This window comes from Rhinopithecus roxellana, chromosome 6 (genome assembly GCF_007565055.1).
Source record: "Rhinopithecus roxellana isolate Shanxi Qingling chromosome 6, ASM756505v1, whole genome shotgun sequence".
In the NCBI taxonomy this organism is placed as follows: domain Eukaryota; kingdom Metazoa; phylum Chordata; class Mammalia; order Primates; family Cercopithecidae; genus Rhinopithecus; species Rhinopithecus roxellana.
This window is the reverse complement of record NC_044554.1, coordinates 116181798-116204476: the sequence shown is the minus strand read 5'-3', so window position 1 is coordinate 116204476 and position 22679 is coordinate 116181798. Positions and strand designations below refer to the sequence as shown.

The window sequence follows — 22679 nt, the reverse complement described above, 5'->3', positions numbered from 1 at the left end:
TACAATAGCTTCCAAATATATTCAAATTCTCTTGGGCTGTTTTTAGAAACAAGGTACATAGGAATATAGAATCATAATTATTCATTAGAGTGTCCTAAGCAACTTTGGTAGGAACTGTTATCCATAGTGCATAGTGCATAGTGGCAATGTAGATTATTTTAGTAATGCCTATATTGAATATACTTCTGCAAACAATTAGAATTCAGAGAAGAATCTTAAAATGTGTGATCAGATAAACCAAAACAGGCTCCACCCCCCAACCTCCCCTCCACCCACCACAAAGAAACATACTGTAGCTCTGCTGGACAGTTCTAAGAAATTCAAGGAAAGAAACTCTAAGGAACTATTGTTGGTACTTAACTCACACCTACCTCAACTCACATTAACTTCAACTTTGAATATTCCAATATGTACCTACATATAGACCCAAAACATATCTATTACTATTCAGATAATAATTGAAATATTTTATAAGCAAATTAGTTGAGTCCTTAACCAAAGGTCTTTAGAGGTGCACAGTTTTATTTGTTTTTAAAAATTTACAATATCTAAAATACTTAAAGTGGGAGAATGCTTCCTTAATATGTTTACCTGAAAGTGTTATACCTTTGAGAATTGTCCACCTTTGATAACCCAAGGAATAACTAGAAAGAAATTTAAATGAAATCCTTAAGAAACAAGCTTATTGGATATATCACCTAGTCTATTTTTGGATCGCAAATCTCCCGCCCTGAGTTATCTCACTGTCAGATAAGAAAATGGAACAGGACTGATGAAAAGATATGCTCCCTGCCTGGCTTTTCGATTTTTCACTCAGGTCAAAAGGAGCAAAGGGCAGCTAGTTAAGGCTCCTTTCCAACCATGCTCCCGGGAGGGCAAACCTCTGGCAGCCTCCGGCTTCGGAGCTTATCCGGGCTGCATGGACCAGGTCCTGCTGACCGTTGCCCACCTCTGCTGGCAACATCCACACCCACATGAAACCGCCCGTATGTCAGCCAGTCATCGCACGGATTCCTGTGCACAAAGCTTTAGGGAGCCCCCAAACAGAAACAAATTCTGAGCCCAGAGCTGAGATGGAGGTGGTTAGCTGATGAGACTGGTCTCTCTGGGGGTCTGCCAGTGCTAGTTCGTCCCTTCGCCTCTCGCACCCTGGCCACAGATATATGCCCTGAAATCTCCCTCCTCCCAGACACAGACGTGGGTGCACACACACAGACTCTCACTCATGCACACCCACATCGCCTCTGCCCTACACCCTTCCCACTCCAGGCAGGACTGTAGGGACTGGTCCATGCTCTGCCTCAACTTTCCCGGCTGCGCCTGCCCCACGCGGCACCCGAGCGTCCGCGCCCTGGCTGGGCGCCCTCCAGAGGGGCACGTTCTCCTCTGGCCCCTTACCTCGCACCGACAACTCCTGGCAGGAACTGGAGCTGACCGTGGTGGCAGCGGCGGCGGTGAGCCTGCACCCGGGCTCTGGCTCATGGTTGGTCCTCCTCATCCGACACAAAAGAGGTAGCTTGCTGGCTTTGTCCTTTCCAATTCCAAGGGAGAACTTATTTTGCCCTCGAAATGGCCAACTTGTGCGCGCAGCTTCCTGTCACAGTGCCCCCTGCCCCCGCCCCCTCCCGGCTGCACGCTGGACCACTGCCCGGTGGCAGAGCATCCAGGCATTCGAGTCAGTGGGGAGTGGGAAAACGGAGGGGTGGAGTAGAAGAGACGGAGGAGGTTGGGGAAAGGGGGGACCCAGTGGTCTTCCGCGGAGGGGAGGGGAGCACTTCCCAGCTGAGTCCCCTCCTCCTTCTCTTATCAGGCAAACCCACTTCCTAGGCGCGGAAGCAACTTTCCTTCACCTTGACCAGGCTGAAGCCGTCTCATCTATTTGGGACTCTCGGCAGAAGCACGGACCTCCTGGCATCCTCTCCTTTTCATTCTTTCCTCCCTCTCTCATTCTTCTTTTCCCTCACCCCCTCCCCCACTCTCCCCTATCCACCCTCCCCCATCCACCCTCCTTTTATAAGGGTATATCTGCAGAGTCTTCAGTGAGCCAGGGTACCTAGACGAGAGGATTTTTATATGAAAAGCCAGGGTAGCTTTGCCGACTGCTTTGCCTCACTCTGAAATCCTTAGGCAGTGCATGCAAAGGTCGGTGAATTTCCGAGTGGGGTGAAGGGGCATGGGGAGGTAGGGAGGGTGGCAGCTCCAACTTTAAAGCTCTGCTAGAGCGCTTGGCTTTCAGGTGAGCAGGGGCTAACAGTCAGTCCTTAGAAGAACTCTCCTGTGGTCCCTGGGCAGGGGGCTGACCGCATGCCAGAGGGGACTAGGAGAGCGGGAACAGAGAGGGTGTGTGAGAGCCAGGGAGGTCGGTGCGCAGCTCAGCCCTACTCGCGACTCAGCTACCCACTGAGAGCCCCTGGAGAGGGTTTGTGCAGAACAATCTCTCGGTCAGGCGGGAGGGAGATGCTCCTGTTTCCTAGCAACCCTTATCAATCTTCTTCCTCTGAAGGAATTCGATTGGACAGCCCCTAGAGAGAAGCCACGCCCATCCAGGAATGCTGGGCTGCTGCTTTTTCGTATTCTCCCAAATTTCTTGGGTGGAATAAGATTATAGGGGACTGCTGAATTATCTTCTTATCCTTTTGTGCTACCACCTCGCCTTCTTAAAGCTACCCCCAGCACCCCCCTCATTAGTCCTTCTCTAGTCCTACTATGGTTGTCAGATACAGTCAATGTTTCCTACAGAACCTCTTCTTTCTTCTTAAAATTAAATAAATAAATAGGAACCTTAAATCGATGACGTAGGCACAAAAGAGAAAAAGGCACGTGGAAATAGCTTTAATAGGCTGCAAGCTACAGATAAAATCCTAAAGGTAAAATTCCAGGCATCTCTCTATGTCTAGAAACACACACTGTTTAATTTCCAAAATGAAACTTCATTAATTTTTGTACTCTAATATACTAACTTTGTATTAACCAAAGACTGAATTATATGAAGCCAGACACAATTAAATGTAATGCTTTAAATGCTACATTTAGTCTTTAATATTTAATGTTTAATGTTGAGTTGTTTAACAATTGCTGTTTTTGTAACCTAGCCAGAACTTTTAAACTACAGAAATAGTTTTACCTACTGATTCTCCTAGAGGGATAGCAATATTTAAAAGACACATCTTCTTATATATATATATTTCATTGTGAACTACACTAAATCCAGAAATTTGAATATATTAAAAATTAAAGTGTTATTATATAGTAAAATGCTAAAAATTTAGAAGTCCCCCTTTCAACATTATTCTTTCTGGAATGGAATAGCATTGACCACATACAAGCATAATTCCTCTTCTTTGTGTTTCATTAGTATTTTCTAGCGTGTATTGTTCACCAGAAGATCTTTATAGGAATTTAATTTTAATTTTAAGAATTTATTTAATTTTAACAATGTCTGCCCAATAGACAACTGTATATCAAGTGGCGATTACATGAACATGAGGAAGATAAAGATTTATACACTGCAGGGCTTCAGATCCTCATGAAGCTGTGTGGGTAGATTTTGGTCTCTTTCAGAACGTTCCAGAAGACATCATTTTGCACTTCCATGACCTTATCAGAATTAGCTGGGATTGAGAGAAGCAGAAGAGAGCTGTTGTTTTTGTCTCACACACACAAAAGTAGCTAATGTTTGCACAAAGGAAAGTGCTGATAAACTGCATCTCCATAGTCTATATCTAGCTGTTAACTAAGGCTTGTGGTGAGTAGAGGCTGAAATGCTGAGGCAAATTATCAACTTGTTATCAGATATGGCCTGATGAGACACTTCTTTCCTCTCCCACACTATGCCATACACACAAAGAAATGAAGGAAAGGACTGCTCAGCCTGGTAGAAACAGATTACCTCAATGTGAATCCTGAATTTTCATCACTTCCTAACTGTGTGAACTTGGGCAAGTTTCTTAACCTCCTTACATCTCAGTTTCATCATCTGTAAAATGGGAATAACAATTGGTCATACCTCAGAATTATTTTGAGGAGTAGTAAATCCATGTAAGCAACATATAAATATTAGTTACTATTATAAATCCTTGGTTTATATAATAGTTAACTGATGGTATTTTAATTGTTGAGCATATTTAATTGAAAGCAATTAGTCTTCACTGTTTAAATTTGTCATTGATTGGGAATATAGATTAGCTTTTTTTTTTTTTTTTTTTTTTTGAGACGGAGTCTTGCTCTGTCGCCCAGGCTGGAGTACAGTGGCACGATCTCGGCTCACTGCAAGCTCCGCCTCCTGGGTTCACGCCATTCTCCTGCCTCAGCTTCCCGAGTAGCTGGGACTACAGGCGCCCGCCACCTCACCCAGCTAGTTTTTTGTATTTTTTTTTTAAGTAGAGACAGGGTTTCACCGGTTAGCCAGGATGGTCTCGATCTCCTGACCTCGTGATCCGCCCGTCTCGGCCTCCCAAAGTGCTGGGATTACAGGCTTGAGCCACCGCGCCCGGCCTAGATTAGCTTTTAATGTTTATTTGTTGGTGTGTGTGTGTGTGTGTGTGTGTGTGTGTGTGTGAGTTACTTTTAAAAGCCTCAAGAGATAGGTCTAAATAAAAACCTCTGACTAAATAACATGTCAATTAAGAGATTACATTCTCTCTCTCTTCACACCCTCCCCAAGTATACTAGCTGGGCTCCATTTCTAAACAATCCTAGTTCCTTCTCTTAATTACATCTGATGTAGCAAGTTTGTCAAATATTTTTCAAGTGAGACACGTGTATTTGGTCATCTGGATCACCCTTGTAGTTCATATTTGTATTAGTTTGTCTAAACTTCACTAATTCATCTATATTTGTTTGAATGACTAAATCATATTTTTTCTTAGGACCCTTTATCATTAACACTTGGACTTCTTTATAGTGATTTTTAAAATATGGCCTGTAGGCTGGGTGAAGTGGCTCATGCATGTAATCCCAACAATTTGGGAAGCTGAGGTGGGTGGATCACCTGAGGTCAGGAAGTTGGGACCAGCCTGGCAAACATGGTGAAACCCCCTCTCTATTAAAAATACAAAAAATTAGCCAAGCATGTGGCAGGTGCCTGTAATCCCAGCTATTAGGGAGTCCAAGGCAGGAGAATCTCTTGCACCCTGGAGGCAGAGGTTGCAGTGAGCCGAGATCACACCACTGCACTCCAGCCTGGGCAACAAGAGTGAAACTCCACCTCAAACAAAAACAAAAAAACAATTAAATATGGCCTGTAAAGTGTCCCATCTTTCATCCAGAATAAACGTTGAAAATGAAAGTACTGTCATCATTAATTACAAATAAAATGGCTTCCATGTCCCCATTCTGATCCATAGTTTACTCTCACTAGCATTCTCTTTGAAGAAAACCTCCAGTTTGCTTCAGAGATCAATTTCATTGTTGGTTTCTACTACCAGTCAGGAATGAACTGTTATTTTACTCACATAGGGTGATCAGACATCCAGTTTATGCAGAACAGTTCTGGTTTGCATCTGTTGTCTGAATGTATTCACAGTCTTCATTTTATTTCTCAAAATGTCTGGTTCGGTCATTAAATTATATGGCTACCTAAACCTTCTAGTCATCTGGCCATACCTCTTGCTTCGGCCTTTACTTGCTTCATCTGCCCTGTGACTGTAAATTCCTCTGTATAATTTTTTAAATAATAGGATTGAGTGATCTATTCTGGGGACTTACAATACATATGTCCTCGTAAATATATAATATTAAAATTCTCTCTAATTTGCTAATAAGCATCCCTCATTCACTTTTCAACTTCTTTCAATAATATGTTTCTCCTTAGAGCATCTGTAAATTCTGATTTTAATTACTGTTTCACTATATCAAAATAAATGTATTCTAATCTCGATTTTGACTGAAGCTTCCATGCAAAGAGGAGCCAATTACTCCATATTCTAAAGTGAGAGTTGTCACACCCCCTGTGCTGGATTCGAATGGAGTATCCCTAATTCACGTGGAATATAAGAGAGTTAAAATCTAAGAAGCTGAGAAAGGTAGGGAATAAAAACATAGAGAGTTTTTGGTGTTCTTTTAAATATGCAAGCCCAGGGTTAGAGTTTGTGTACTTTCTCCTTGTTTCAACTCTAATGAAGGCTGCTGCTGCTATAAGAAAACCATTGCTATGTTCCGTTGGAGTTAGGGTGATGTAGTGAACTGCTTCACAGCAGAGAAATGTAAAACACTGTGTCTGAATCTGTCTTTCAGAGGATTAAAATAAAATAGGGCAAGTAATTGCACTTCCCTGTATGTCAGGCAAAAAGGATGGGTTTCCTGTATACTCTATGTGGGTAGAGTGAGCACAGAGCAGGAGATGTGTTTTCTTAGCCCCTACACAGAAGTACTTGGTGGAGAATCTGTGACTCCAGTAGACAGTCTGTGAAGGGCACAGAGCTGTGGTAATGTCACCTTGTAGGTTGTGGTCTGCACAAAGGCTCCTGGCTGAGAGGTGAGAAGGAGCTGCTTGCCCAGTCTCGTGCGTAGGGCTGTAGGGCTGTATCAACATGGTGGGAGGGCACTTGTCTATACTTCATCAATCTGGAGGTGTCACCTTTTTATAATTCACATAAAGGGTGGTAGGAGAAGGCTGAAGGGGAAGTGCAGACAACCAGAGGCTTTGGATAGGGTAGTCAGTGGCCAGTCATGAATGCCTTGCCAGAATCAGGTCAGAGTCTGCAGTGAGAGATCCCCAGAACCTGAGGGTCTTCAAAGAACTGAGAAAATTGGGATCAGGAAAGTCAACTTTGAACACCTGTAAAGCCCAGGAAAATGGAATGCTAGATCAGTGCTAGATAAATAAGATTTTTCATGTCTCCTTTTACCTTCTATCTCTGACCTCTTCAATTCAGAGAGATCAAAAGCTCCAGCTGCTGATTAAGGTGGAGGGAGGATGAAGATGAGGAAGCTGGCTGGGCAGAAAGAAGAGCCTGCCAGCCAGGTCCTTCTGCAGGCTGCCGTCCGGCTGCCTTCCAAAGCTGGGTGAGGGGAGAAGCGTTAGCTCAGGTGGATGTTGGAGTTTTAATTATTACTCTGCCTTAGACCTGATTTTACTTGAGTCTGCAGCATTTTCTTTTTTCCTACTAAAATGAAAGAAGGAATGTTTTATCTGGGAACAATCTGAAAATCAGTCACTGATTTTGAGTTACATCCAAGGGGATAAAGATGGACAATCCCTATAGGCTGGATATGCAGAGGCAATGGGGGGAAATAATAAAATTGTTTTGTGGTACTTTATGAGCCTCAGTTGTTGAGTATATGAATGCTCTGATCAGTGCTTTGGATCTTTTGTATTTTTCCCCCTGATTCTCACAAGGAAAAAATAAAAGGAGTAATCCTTGTCTACTTACTGTTTGTTTTGGTTTCTGTTCTGCATATTGTACAGTTAATAACTGAATTAAGGTTAGTTCTAAATTTGAATGTTCAAATATTGAAGTACCTATAGCCCATAAACAGTTGCTTTGGGACATTTTAATTTTTGATTATTAACAAATATAAATAAAAATAGATGTAAATAAATATTAATACAATTTGGGGATTACTTGATAATAAGAATCAACAGTAATAGAAGTACTTGTGTATTTGTCTTCTATAAATAATACGGGTGCTTCATGAGGGCAGGCACTATGGCTGTTGTATTTTTCCTTGTAATCCCTGTGCTTATGGAAATGATGAGGATGGTGGTGAGGAGGGAAAGTTTGCTCAATAGACATTTGTTGAGTGAATGAGTTAAACTTTAAAGATTAAAAGTTCACCTTGACATATTTTATTGAGGAAACTGAATCGTGGACATAGCATGGATTTCTGAATTTCTGTATAGGAGAAGTTTAATAGTGTCAGTCTGGTTCATCAGACTGTAAACTTCAGGAGGAGGGGTGTGTTTGTGCTACCCATCTATCTATCTTGACTGCCTAAAACTGCAGAGCTCATCAGGTATCTGATGAATGAAAGATTAAATGGCTGAAAGGTCTTTCTAGGGGTCTTGTCTCAAACTGTATATTCATAATATGCAAACTCTTTTTAGTTTTAGGTTTTTCAAATAATTTTTTTAAGGACTGAGGGTGGGATAATATGATCTGATAAATATTATCAGCATTGTAGGGGAGTTAAATCCTCTAAGCACAGTCTTTGCTTGGAGGGGTTAATTCATACAGATGTGTGTTAGAATCACTGCTATTACTTTGGGCTTGTGACTCCAGTGTAAATAAATTATGCAGAGTACAAACACTGAAGGAGCTCAGAAGACAGGAAAGCATGTTAACTGGGTTTGCTTTTCCACCTACAAATTTATTCTCAGAGATTTCAGGATAGGTTTTCATTGCATATTTTAGATATAACATGTTTATGGTATTTATTTTGGTCTTATATTGATTATTTTCTTCCTGACAATTCACATCTATTTTTCATACCCAGAAGTGATGGTTTACTAATTGTGTCATCTCTAAATCTGCCACTCATCTCAAAGTAATATCTGATTAGATATGTGTGTATATATTCAAGTAACAGTCATTAGAGATGGTCATGGGTCAAACACTATGCCAAGTACCTGGGATAATACCAGGGAGATAAGAGGAGAGCTTTACCCTCGAAGATTTCTCTTCTGATCATACGAAGCAGACATGTCAACAATTTTTTAAAAATGTAACATATTGAAATATATAAGAGAGGTCCTTTATGAAGAAGAGTGACCTAGTACAAGTGGCCACTATAAAGAACTCAAACTCCTGAGCTCAAAAGGCCTTTAATTATGATGACCCAAGGCAAGAGTCTGCTGTTTTATGAATGCTTTACTTCAAGACTCAACTCTGAAATATGTGTATTTGAGAAAGGGAGTGTATTATTAGAAGGGCTTTTTGCCTGAAAGTAACACATAAGCCAACCAGCAATGACTTAAACAAATAGTAGTCATCCAGCTTTATTTTCACAGACCAAGACTATGAAAGCAGGCAGATTTTGAGGTTGCTTCAGTGGCTCAGTGTTGTCAAGGCCAGCATCTCTGTCTTTTCCTTTATGTCACAGCATTGCTACTACAGGTCCAGCTAGCACACCACTTCAGGAGACAGAAATAAACAGGACCAGCAGTGTAAGCAATATTCGCCTTGTGTGTCAAGAATGCATAATCTTTCTCAAAACCACGTAGCATAGTATTGTTTGTATCTCACTGGCCAGATCAGTTCATATGATTGCTTGTAGTTGCAAATTAGGTTGGAAAAGTGTATAAATAGCTTTTTAACCTCTTAGTTCAAGGCATCAAAGAAGAGAGTGAATGGGATTGGCTGCTGAGCCAGACAGCCAGTAGTGTCTGACTCAGGGAATAATCTCACTACTTAGCTCTTCTTATACCTTTTCTATACTGGAGATAGTTTTCTAGCCCATATCTTAGATATTGATGTCTGAAGCATGACTGCACACTGAGATACCCCTGCTAGTTTTGTTCTTATGTTTTCATTCAATAATAAATACTTATTGAGGGGCTACTCTGTACCAGGCAATGTGCTATATTCTGGGTATGTAAGATAGATTAGTTCTTGGTATAATGGAACATACAGCCAGAAAAATGTTTTCAATCAATAGGGAACTTTAATTTTAGAAATGTTCCAACCACAGCCCTTATGACTGGGAGATGTCACAAGCACTTAGTTTTGTATTTCAGATAATTTTACTCTAATTCACAATATTCTGCTTTTTGATATTTTTTGGTACTTTGAAAATATTCTTTTCATTAAAAACAAAAGCAAACAAAAAATCTCCCGTTCCCCATCTCCTCATTTCTTTCTTTAACATTTTATATATTTAAACAATATTTAATAAGTTCTCTAGGTTCATAAATGAATCTATTTTCCAATGTGAAGGTGAATGTACCTAATTGGGAAACCTTGCTACAGGGAAAATCAAGGTTTTTAATAATGAATAAATTTTTTTCTTGTCTAGTGCAAGGATATCTTAGGAAAGATTCTTGGTGGAGAAATCATATAAATGTAAATATAAGACATTAGAATTTGCTATCATTTCTGGACCAGAATTTAATAAAATAAATTCAAGATTTCAGGAAAGTGTTTTTCTCAGAAAAAGCATATTTAGTTTAAATGATCTTAGTAATTGAGTAAAATCTTTAATTATGTAATTGTTTCTATTGTCTGGCTTAGTTTAGTAGTGGATATTTAGTCACTGAGGGCATGATACTTCAATTGGATATAGTGTCAAATTGGAAGCGACTTATGATGGTTCTACTATCTCAACAAAATTTAAAAAAAAATACATACTGCTCAAATTAGAATATCTCAGGCTGAAAAGAAGGACTGGATTGAAGTTCTGGGGAAATATTTATTAAAATTATGTGTTAGTCGCATATCTTCACTTTGATGATTCATTATTTTTCCTAAAATATAATTATTTTGATTCTAAAAGTTGCAGAATAAATATACTCTTATTGGTTACAATGATTAGAGTATAATGAGAAGTTGTCTTTCTTACGGTTTGCAGGGAGGAAAATGCAAATGCCCTTCTTCTCCCATAATAAAGTTGCTCTTACCCATCCTATCTCTATAGAAGGGTATGATTTCATAAATTGATGTTTGAGAAACATGTATGGATCAGAAAATTGCAGAATAAGAACAATGAACAGCTAACGGAAAAGTCAGCTAGTATAGTGCCTCCCAACCTTTTTTTTCTGCCCAGAACCAATGGCAGATGATGTAGTCATTCTCAAACGTATATCTGGAGTTATTTTAAATTCCATGGTCATCTGTAATTCTGTTCCTTTTTTTCTACTAAAGGAGGATATTGAAATGTAGGTGAATAAGAGCAACTTCACTCTAGGAACATCCTTGTATCCCTGCTAGTTTACATAGAAAGTAAAACATTCAGGCAAAGTAAAACATTCAAAAGCCTTGTCACTTCATTAAAAAACAAAAATGCTAATTTCTTCCATGCTTTTTCTTCTTGTAGGAATAGCTGTGATAAATTTGTAGTTCATGGTCTTCCTCAGAGACCCTTCTGTATTTACATTATTAATATTCTTCCTTTGAATAGCACTTTTCAGCTTTCAAAATGCTTTCACTTACAGATTTTACCAAAACTCTTTGAGTATATATATATATATATATCTCCATATCCTATTGGCCAGGCACAGTGGCTCCTGCTTGTAGTCCTAGCACTTTGGGTGGCAAATGTGGGCAGATTGCTTGAACTCAGGAGTCCGAGACCAGCCTGGCAGCATAGTGAGACACTATCTCTTCTAATAATACAAAAAAATTAGGCAGCAGATCACGGTATGGTGGTGGTCCCAGCAACTTGTGGGGCTGAGGTGGAAGGATCAATTGAACCTGTGAGATGAAGGTTGCAGTGAGCCAAGATCACACCACTGCACTCCAGCCTGGTGACAAAGTGAGACCCTGTCAAAAATAAAATAAAATAAAAATAAAAATAATAATAATGTATGTATTTTCTAAATGAGGAATTTAAAACTAAAAGAAATTAAGTGGCTTAATAAATGACTTTAAGGTCATATGCAAAGTTAGTCAAGCCAGAACTTCAATCAAGTGAATTGATTTTTAATCCACTATGTGTTCCAATATTCCCCCCTACCTCTCTTGCTCCCTGTCATTTGGATGATACCTTTCGGCTGCATCCATCCCAATTAGAGTGTTTGTGGGCACTCTCTATTTAGATCGTTCTTTATAGCCAAACCTCCCCTTGCTTCAGAATTCTGCTGAGCATATCTTTTCCACAGGGCTTAATTTTTAGTAGCTTTGTAATATATTAGAAATTTAATCACATAATTTACCCATGTAACAAACCTGCACATGTACCCCCGAACCTAAAATAACAAGTTGGAAAGAATAAAATAAAAGATAACATATAAAGTGAAAAGAAAAGTGTTTTCAAATAAACTCATCTCTACTAAGGACTTAACCAGATAATGGTTACCTCTCCAAAGTTAGTTTTAACTTTAAGTAGTAATATCATTACTGAGAAATATCTTCCTGTCTTCATGTTCTACTCAACCTCATAGTAAACTAGGAGGAAAGGTATCATGTCCACTTCTTCAATATTCTTTGCCTGGAACTTAGTGCAGTATCTGAAACATTTGTTGAATGAGTGAATTTCAACAATATTGCCAATACCCTGCTTGATTATCACCACAGATGGATCCTGTAGAACATATAAAGTTTGAAATGTAAATTGTGATAATGTAATTATGTATTAGAGATGAGATTAGGTGTATCTGTCAGAACTGACTAAATTCTGCTGTGGTAATAAACAAATCTCTTGTCTTAAAACAACACTCCTGCTACTTGTTGATTGAGGGTTTGCTGGAGCACTGCTTCATGTTGTTCTTTGTCTGGGACCCAGGCTGATGGAGCAGCCACTATCTGAAACCTTGCCAGCTGTGGCAAAGGGAAAGAAAGATATACAGGGTCTCACATCAGCACTTAAATGCTCTTTCCAGGAAGAAACACTCATAGATCCTATGTACAACTCAATGGCATAATGAATTCCAGCAACCACCACTCAGGGGATTAGGTGGGTGGAGACGTCAGAGGTGTAATCCTATGCTGTGTCTGGAAGACATAGGGCCTGAAATAACTGTTGAAAAACACGAATGAATTGCTACAATGGTAAAAGTGTGTTCATCTTGTGTGGGAGCTGTTTCTGTATTATATATTATTCCAGAAAGAAAAAATAAGCATTTCTATTATTTGACCATTTTCTATGGGTTAGGCACTGTGTTATTGGCTTACATATATTGGCTCATTAATTCATACAATGACCCTGGGAGGGAAGTATTATGATTATTATTATTACTTTTATAAAGATGAAAATACTGAAGTGAAGTGAGATTTAGTAGCTTGTCCACTTAATAAATGCTGGGAGAGGATTAGGGCTCAGGTCTGTGTGACTCCAAAGATGGTGCCCTTAACAGCTGTGGTCTTTCCTTTATATTATACCGCCAAGTCCTTCAGTCTCCATCATTTGGTTACTAATTTGCTTTTGATTTTTGCTGGGCCCCTGAATGTCCTTTTGTCCACAATGCTAAGTAAGCATGCTTTTAAAAGTCAATACAAAGTAGAAAATGAGTGATCTTCTTTTGTTATAGAGACTGCAAGTGTAATATCTCTGATCTAAAAGGAAAGGTGCTATGAGACAATTCGGACAAATAAATAGTCAAGACTGATTAATCTTATTAGGCAAGACATGAAATTGTGTTGTTCCAGTAAAATCAAGTTCTATGATCCTATTCCCATTGACTATATAAAATGTTGATTCAGTGTCTAAAAATTGCATATTGTAGTTTCAAAATGTTTACTAGCTTTAATTATTCTCATAAAATTGAAGTTCCCCTTCAGTAACAAGGTTTTCAAATTTTTAAAACAAATATTACTTCATACTTAGAATTTTTTCCTGTGGAACTTTTATTCTATAAAGACAAGGTTTTATTCCAATTAAAAAGCTTTAGAGATTATTTGAAGTATAATCTCCTCTAGTGTTGCATTCTTTTTTGTTTTCAAATACAACATTAATGTTTGATTGGGTGAAGGAATCTCTTTTTTCCTTGTTTTATATTTCCGAACACTCAAGAATAAGCATAGCACTAACTGGCCTGTTTGCCCTCTCATTCACTGCTCCTCAGGAGAAGAGTCAATTATCATACAACTAACATACATGGAAGAATGAACAGGGCTTGTGCAACTTAACTTCTTCCCTTTACTTACTTCACATGGGATCTGCCCACACAAAACATGTATCTTATGATTAATGGAAGCTCCTAATTTAAATGACAGGGAAGGTTCATCTCCCTCGGTGCACAAAATAAGGCACGTCGTACGAACCTGATGTCATTTATTAGCTAAAATACGGTATTCTGTTTTTTTCTCTAATATATTGTAGATGATCTGACTATGGGGGCTGTATTAGAAAGGCTTTCTGGCTACATATCTAGGCTATGACACCAACAGTTTCCTCAGTAATAAAACTGGCATCTCCATCCTTCTGACTCATTTGATCTGCTACCAGTTGGTTCTGAACTTCAACAGGAGGAGAAGAGTGTTGTATATTAAATCTTTAAACCCTCAAATCTCATACATTGGACTAGCCAACTTGGCAATAGACAAGGAGCAGAATTTGGTAAGAAAGGGAACTGTGGAGATTGAAGCATCTTGTTGAAGCAAGACCCTAAGTGATCTAAAAGAATGGCCTTGGGATTTTGTTTCACCAAGCAGGAATAGAGGTGGGAGTCATGCTTTTTTTTTTTTTTTTTTTTTTTTTTTTTTTTTGACTTTGGTAGGTGGTAACTTTCTATAGCATGCCATATGGCTACTTTTTACAATTTATTATTGCTTTTTTTTTTTTTTAGTTCATGCACCCTGGGTGGGTGGCATTAGGCCTCAGGCTTTAGTAAATTGGCCAGGTGGGATTTTGACTTTGATGGGTCACTGGAGCATATTAACTTTGTTCCAGGAAAGTGACAGTTTTTATTCAGGCAAGGCTGCAAGCACCTGTGCCTTAGACAAACTTTAGCCATACAGGTGACCTCAGTATCTTGGATACAGATACCTTTAGGTGAGACTGTGACAGCAAGACCTTGAAAATTCATAATCTCAGCTTGGCCTGGTATTTCAGGTAAAGTTGAGTTGAGATTAGTTCTTTTAGTACTCGTAAGGAAAAACATTTGTTACTTTTAAACTGCAAGACAGCCGAGTTTTGCATGTTCTATAGAACACTAGTGAGGTTCTGGCTTTGCAGTTTGTACCAGGTTTCTGTAGGTAGTGCTAGACCAGCTGCTTCACATTCTGTCCATCTTCATGTCATGTCACCTGTCTTTAAGACAGAGAAAAGTATAGAAGGAATAAACTATGTGGCCTCAAGTCGGATTGAGTTGTATTAAGTGACTAAACATTGGCTATCCATCCCAATTTCAGAGACTCATGTTATGGGTTTCCCAGAGATGTGTGGTAGAATTTTATAAATAAACAAATAATAATGAATGAAAGCCCTTATATGAACAGAATATGCTATCCTGTTGAGATGAGGTAAACACAGCTCAAAGTTGAGTTGTTGCAAACCCAGTCTAACAAGGCAGTTGAAAAGTCCTGTATCAGACATTATGGAAAATAATATGGAGGTTCCTGAAAAAATTAAAAATAGAGCTACCATATGATCCAACAATCCTAACACACTGGGTATATATCCAAAAGACATGAAATCAGTAATGTCGAAAGATATCTGAACTTCTGTGTTTGTTATATCACTATTCACAATAGCCAAGATATGGAATCAACCTAAGTGTCCATTAACAGATGAATGGATTAAAAATTATGGTATATATACACAATGGAATACTATTCAGCCATAAAAAGAGAGTGAAATTCTGCCATTTTCCACAACATGGATGAATCTAGGGGACATCACGTTAAGTGAAATAAGCCAAGCACAGGACAAATATTGCACAATCATACTCATGTGGAATCTATAAAACTTGATCTCAGAAGTTGAGAGTAGAACAGTGGTTATCAGAAGCTGAAGAGGATAGAGGAGGGGGAATGGGGAGAGGTTTTTCAAAAGGTATAAAGTTACAGCTAGATAGGAAGAACAAATTCTGGTGTTCTCTTGTACAGCAGTGTGATAATAGTTATTAATACTGTATTGTATATTTCAAATAGCTAGAAGAGAGGATTTTGAGTGTTCTTACCACAAAAATGATAAATGTTTGTTGTGAAAGATATGTTAATTTCTCTGATTTGATCATTATACAATGTATACATGTATTGAAACATCACACAGTGTCCCATAAATGTGAACAATTATTATGTACCACTTAAAAACAAAATGAAAACATTCTTAGCCAAAAAAAAGCCTGTACGTTTTTAACTCGAGAAATCAAGTTATTTCAGGAAATTGAACAGCAACTGGAATGATTAGTTAAAAACAAAATAAAAGAAGACTGCTAAATAAGCCGAAGAGAGTTGCTTATTGGAAAAACTGATATTTTAGCTGGCAGACTAGACAAATATTTCCTTTTGTATCTGACAAGCAATACTAGTCAGATACAGAAGGAAAAAGAATTGAACTAGGCCTAACAGCTCTAAGGAGATAGAAGAAAAGGAGAGAGATTGGTTTAGTTGTTGCTAAGACAGAAATAATGACTGGGACTCAGAATTCTGACAGAGAAAGAATCACAGGGTCTCAGACAGCAGGACTGAATAACTGTGCTGGAAGGAACCAGGATCCAAAAATGACTATGGAGGTTATCTTTGTAAAGCTGAAAATAGAAGATCCCTTGTAAGAATAATTAAGTAAATCTATCTAGAAGATTAGGATGTCTGTGACATTTGGTTACAAGAAAACTTGGACACGTTTAAGGGAAAAATTAGAATGATCATTGCAAAATAATCAAATCATTAGTGAGTTTCAAAATGACAGTTACTATGGGGGAAGTCATATATTGCCATCGTCCTGAGGGAACATGCTTGAGGAATTTATGAATTCATATTCTGCTGGAAGGCGGAACAAAATGAGGCAGGTGGAATGATAATATAATGGGGCTTTATCTCTACATCAGTCTAAAGAGGATGTTCTATACATTGGGATTAACCAACAAGGGAAGATAAATATTTTTTTCTTGATAGACCCAGACTCACTAGTTTTATCTCTCTCACTATGTCAGTTTCCAAAAGATAAAATCTAAAGAAGTGTATTAGTAAAACAAGCTTCTTGGCTAGAAAATCATAACGAAAACAAACAGAAGTCACTGAAATTCAGTAAACAGCACTAGTCCTACATCTAGAGAAAGAAATTAACTGAAGTAAAAATCAAATTGTTACCAGTACTCCTTAAAACAGTCAAGGTCATCTAAAACAAGAAAATCCTAAAAAACTGTCACAGCCAAGAGGAGCCTAAAGAAACACAACTAAATGTAATGCGATATCCTGAATGGGAGCCTGGAACAGATAAAGGAAATTAGGTAAAAACTAAACATGTAAAAAAGCATGGACTTTAGATAATGTATTAGTACCGATTAATTGTGACAAATGTATCATATTAATGTTAGATTTTAATATTAGGGGAAATTGGGTATGGGTACATGGAAACTGTACTATCTTTACAACTTTAAATCTCAAACTACTCTAGATTAAAAAGGTTTATTTAAAGCAATTGAATTGTTAGAAGATAAGACCTTGGGCAATTGCAAAGGGAAATGTTAGGAATGACAGTGTTTTGAGAAGCCCTCTTGGTCTTCAGTTAGCTGTGAAGGACAGGGCACAAATATTGATAGGAACCATAAGTAGAAGTTCACTGATGTTGATTATTTATCTAAAACAACTGTAGGAAAGGCGACCCTCTTTTTCAGAGACAGATTTTAAAGTAGCCTATAAGAAGAGGCAATAGAAATAGTTACTGAGACATAGAACTGAAAATATTCATTGCAAGCATTATGGAGGTTGTGTCATTAAATAATGCTGTCAATTGAACACTAGGGTGGCAGAAATTCAGTGCTCAAAGGAGACATAAAAATTAAGAGCGTTCGAATATGGTAAATGGGACAGATACCTTCCATGATTGAGCCAGCCACTATTGCAATTTTTCGAACAATATAAAAACACACAGAAAAAGCAAATGGAGGAGGGAATGGTATAATTTGGTGACTTTTCTGTCCAGTACAAAACTGATAAACTTGTTGCTATTATCCCATTTGTGGAATTCAGTTTATTCTCACAGGTCGAAGATTTGGCACATCTCTCACAGATTGATTGGCATCTTAGCAAAGTTGACACCAAGATTCTTTCTGTTCACTTTCCTTCCCTCAGATATCTCTGAGACCTTGTGTGATATCTGGCATTACTGTGTTGAGTTTCAAAACATAGTTTTGTCTGTGATAACTTTCAGGAGCTGAATAATGGTTTGTTTTCTAAGTTCCATTGATATAGGGCAAATACTGTGATAATCTTGTGTATCTTATTAACGTTTTTCATCTTTAAAAAATGTAGCTCATGAGAGACTTACTAGTAAGTATATTCTGTTTTAAGTTACCAAAAGAATTACCAAGGCTGGAGTTGCTGAAGCCTCCTTCTCCCCAGCATTAAGAATCCACCCTGTTGAGAATGAGGGGAATAACACATTGAGGAGAATACATTTTGGGTTATTAATTTTGTGGAGATTTTAACTAACAAGGATGAATAAAATTTAATTTCTTTTGACCATAAATTACAAGAAGATTTCTGTTTTTATACTGTAATTTCCTACTAAGAAATTTTACTGTGTTGTATTTAGATTAGGACATATCTGTAGTTCTGTTTTATAATTAGACCATCTTAATGTCATATAATCATATTGTAGATCTTCTAATGAGAAGTACTAAACACCATGTCTGTATACCATTTGAGATGGGAATAGAAAAATGTACCAAGTTTTCTCATATGGTGACAATATGGCTTGAAATTAAAACATTGTCAAGACATTTAAAATCCAAAATATATTATCTCCCATTATTGTGGAGAAAAGAAAGTATATTATGATGGCAGGTGGATACTTTACCCATCTATTAAAAGTCAATATTGGAGTGATTGTTTAAATTTTATGAAGCACACTATCATTTGATTGATTCATCTGTCTGTTCATTCACACAACCATCCATCCTTCGCTTGCCTTGAATACATGCCTTATGTTTCCCAAGCAAATAAAGATCTTACTTCAAGCTTTAATTAGCACTGAGCAAGCAAGAAATATTTGAATGAGTAAAAACATGAATGAGTTTTGTGATAAGCGCAAATCATTATTTAAATGTAACATAAGATTAACAATCCCGGCCGGGCGCGGTGGCTCACGCCTATAATCCCAGCACTTTGGGAGGCCGAGGCGGGCGGATCACGAGGTCAGGAGATCGAGACCATCCTGGCTAACACGGTGAAACCCTGTTTCCACTAAAAATACAAAAAAAAAAAAAAAAAAAAAAAAAAAAAGCCGGGTGTGGTAGTGGTCGTAGTAGTAGTAGTCTCAGCTAGTAGGGAGGCTGAGGTAGAAGAATGGTGTGAACCCAGGAGGCAGAGCTTGCAGCGAACTGAGATCGCACCACTGCACTCCAGCCTGGGCGACAGAGCGACACTCCGTCTCAAAAAGAAAAAAAAAAAAAAGAAAGAAAAGATTAACAATGCCATTTTTCATTTATATTGTGCTATAGGAAGATATTTTAAAGAATGAGTATCTGCTACTGAATAAAATCACTGGCTTTTTTTTTTTTTTTTTTTTTTTTTTTTTTTTTTTTTTAGATGGAGTCTTGCTCTGTCGCCTAGGCTGGAGTGCAGTGGCGTGATCTCGGCTCACTGCAAGCTCTGCCTCCCCGGTTCACCTCATTCTCCTGCCTCGGCGTCCCGAGTAGCTGGGACTACAGCTGCCCGCCACCACGCCCAGCTAATTTTGTGTCGTTTTTAGTAGAGATGGGGTTTCTCTGTGTTAGCCAGGATGGTCTCCATCTCCCAGGACCTTGTGATCCGCCTGCCTCAGCCTCCCAAAGTGCTGGGATTACAGACGTCAGCCACTGCGCCCGGCCGGATTTTTTAATATTGCACTGCTAGTATACAACGGACAATGAATCACAAACTGATTTTTCTCTCCTAAACAAGGGCACTTTCCACTACACAGCGCTACATCCTTGAAAAACATGGTCCTAGTTTCCTTTTTTATGCTCCTAGTTTTCTTTTAAAAAAAATCTGTGAAAATATAAATCCAAAGGGAAAGACTTTTTGACTGGTAGTAATTTACATTTCTTAAGGTGCCCCCAGTGGTGACATAATTGATTTTATTGCCATTGATTAAAAGTCACATTAAGTTTAAAACTGTCAGCTGAGACTAGAGATAATATTTTCATAATGTCTTTTAATAAACATGAAAGAAATGATTTCATTGCATTTATAAATTTGATTAATGATATTTTCTCAGGACCAAAATAAATGAACTGCTCATTTCCAGGCCTAATTACTCAATTACAGGTATATTCTCCTGTAATACATATATTGGATAGGAGAAGAATACTCCAGATATGGGTCTAACAAATGACTAAAAATGGATTCTATTAGTAATTTCAGAAATCTCAAAATGATTATGTTTTTATCTAACAAAATAGGGAAGAATATTTTAATTCAGATTTTCACCATGGCAAAAATATGAATATGATCTGTTTTTATCTAAAAATAATTTTTCTATACAGGTATTTCTGAGCTCTTGACATGCCTCCTCCACTACTTTTTCTCCTTGAGCCTTCCACATCTCAGTAAATGGCAATTCATTCTTCCAGTTTATTTATTTATTTATTTATTTATTATACGTTAAGTTCTAGGGTACATGTGCATAACGTGCAGGTTTTTTACATATGTATACTTGTGCCATGTTGGTGTGCTGCACCCATCAACTCGTCAGCACCCATCAATTCATCATTTATATCATGTATAACTCCCAATGCAATCCCTCCCCCCTTCCCCCTCCCCATGATAGGCTCCAGTGTGTGATGTTCCCCTTCCCGAGTCCAAGTGATCTCATTGTTCAGTTCCCACCTATGAGTGAGAACATGCGGTGTTTGGTTTTCTGTTCTTGTGATAGTTTGCTAAGAATGATGGTTTCCAGCTTCATCCATGTCCCTACAAAGGACGCAAACTCATCCTTTTTTATGGCTGCATAGTATTCCATGGTGTATATGTGCCACATTTTCTTAATCTAGTCTGTCACAGATGGACATTTGGGTTGATTCCAAGTCTTTGCTATTGTGAATAGTGCCGCAATAAACATACGTGTGCATATGTCTTTGTAGTAGAATAATTTATAATCCTTTGGGTATATACCCAGTAGTGGGATGGCTGGGTCATATGGTACATCTAGTTCTAGATCCTTGAGGAATTGCCATACTGTTTTCCATAATGGTTGAACTAGTTTACAATCCCACCAACAGTGTAAAAGTGTTCCTATTTCTCCACATCCTCTCCAACACCTGTTGTTTCCTGATTTTTTAATGATTGCCATTCTAACTGGTGTGAGATGGTATCTCATTGTGGTTTTGATTTGCATTTCTCTGATGGCGAGTTATGATGAGCATTTTTTCATGTGTCTGTTGGCTGTATGAATGTTTTCTTTTGAGAAACGTCTGTTCATATCCTTTGCCCACTTTTTGATGGGGTTGTTTGTTTTTTTCTTGTATATTTGTTTGAGTTCTTTGTAGATTCTGGATATTAGCCCTTTGTCAGATGAGTAGATTGCAAAAATTTTCTCCCGTTCTGTAGGTTGCCTGTTCACTCTGATGGTAGTTTCTTTTGCTGTGCAAAAGCTCTTTAGTTTAATTAGATCCCATTTGTCAATTTTTGCTTTTGCTGCCGTTGCTTTTGGTGTTTTACACATGAAGTCCTTGCCCATGCCTATGTCCTGAATGGTACTACCTAGGTTTTCTTCTAGGGTTTTTATGGTATTAGGTCTAACATTTAAGTCTCTAATCCATCTTGAATTAATCTTTGTATAAGGAGTAAGGAAAGGATCCAGTTTCAGCTTTCTACTTATGGCTAGCCAATTTTCCCAGCACCATTTATTAAATAGAGAATCCTTTCCCCATTTCTTGCTTCTCTCAGGTTTGTCAGAGATCAGAGGGCTGTAGATATGTGGTATTATTTCTGAGGACTCTGTTCTGTTCCATTGGTCTATATCTCTGTTTTGGTACCAGTATCATGCTGTTTTGGTTATTGTAGCCTTGTAGTATAGTTTGAAGTCAGGTAGCGTGACGCCTCCAGCTTTGTCCTTTTGACTTAGGATTGTCTTGGCAATGCGGGCTCTTTTTTGGTTCCATATGAACTGTAAAGCAGTTTTTTTCCAATTCTGTGAAGAAATTCATTGGTAGCTTGATGTGGATGGCATTGAATCTATAAATAACCTTGGGCAGTATGGCCATTTTCATGATATTGATTATTCCTATCCATGAGCATGGTGTGTTCTTCCATTTGTTTGTGTCCTCTTTGATTTCACTGAGCAGTGGTTTGTAGTTCTCCTTGAAGAGGTCCTTTACATCCCTTGTAAGTTGGATTCCTAGGTATTTTATTCTCTTTGACGCAATTGTGAATGGAAGTTCATTCCTGATTTGGCTCTCTGTTTGTCTGTTACTGGTGTATAAGAATGCTTGTGATTTTTGCACATTGATTTTGTATCCTGAGACTTGGCTGAAGTTGCTTATCAGCTTAAGGAGATTTTGGGCTGAGACAATGGGGTTTTCTAAATATACAATCATGTCATCTGCAAACAGGGACAATTTGACTTCTTCTTTTCCTAACTGAATACCCTTGATTTCTTTCTCTTGCCTGATTGCCCTAGCCAGAACTTCCAACACTATGTCGAATAGGAGTGGTGAGAGAGGGCATCCCTGTTTTGTGCCAGTTTTCAAAGGGAATTTTTCCAGTTTTTGCCCATTCAGTATGATATTAGCTGTGGGTTTGTCATAAATAGCTCTTATTATTTTGAGGTAAGTTCCATCAATACCGAATTTATTGAGCGTTTTTAGCATGAAGGGCTGTTGAATTTTGTCAAAAGCCTTTTCTGCATCTATTGAGATAATCATGTGGTTCTTGTCTTTGGTTCTGTTTATATGCTGGATTACGTTTATTGATTAGTGAATGTTGAACCAGCCTTGC

The 22679-nt window shown here is 38.3% G+C and overlaps 1 protein-coding gene across 3 annotated transcripts in view; it reads right to left on the bottom strand.

The window, feature by feature from the left end:
• Positions 1-1881, bottom strand: part of GRM3 (glutamate metabotropic receptor 3) — a 223224-nt gene extending 221343 nt beyond the window's left edge. Inside the window, exon 1 of one of the 3 annotated variants that reach the window (XM_010370630.1) lies at positions 1399-1881. In XM_010370630.1, the coding sequence (XP_010368932.1) occupies positions 1399-1498 (100 nt within the window). In that variant the 5' untranslated portion in view covers positions 1499-1881. The remainder of the gene's footprint in view (positions 1-1398) is intronic. The other 2 variants (XM_010370628.1, XM_010370629.1) reach the window with 2 other exon arrangements.
• Positions 1882-22679: the final 20798 nt, after the last annotated feature.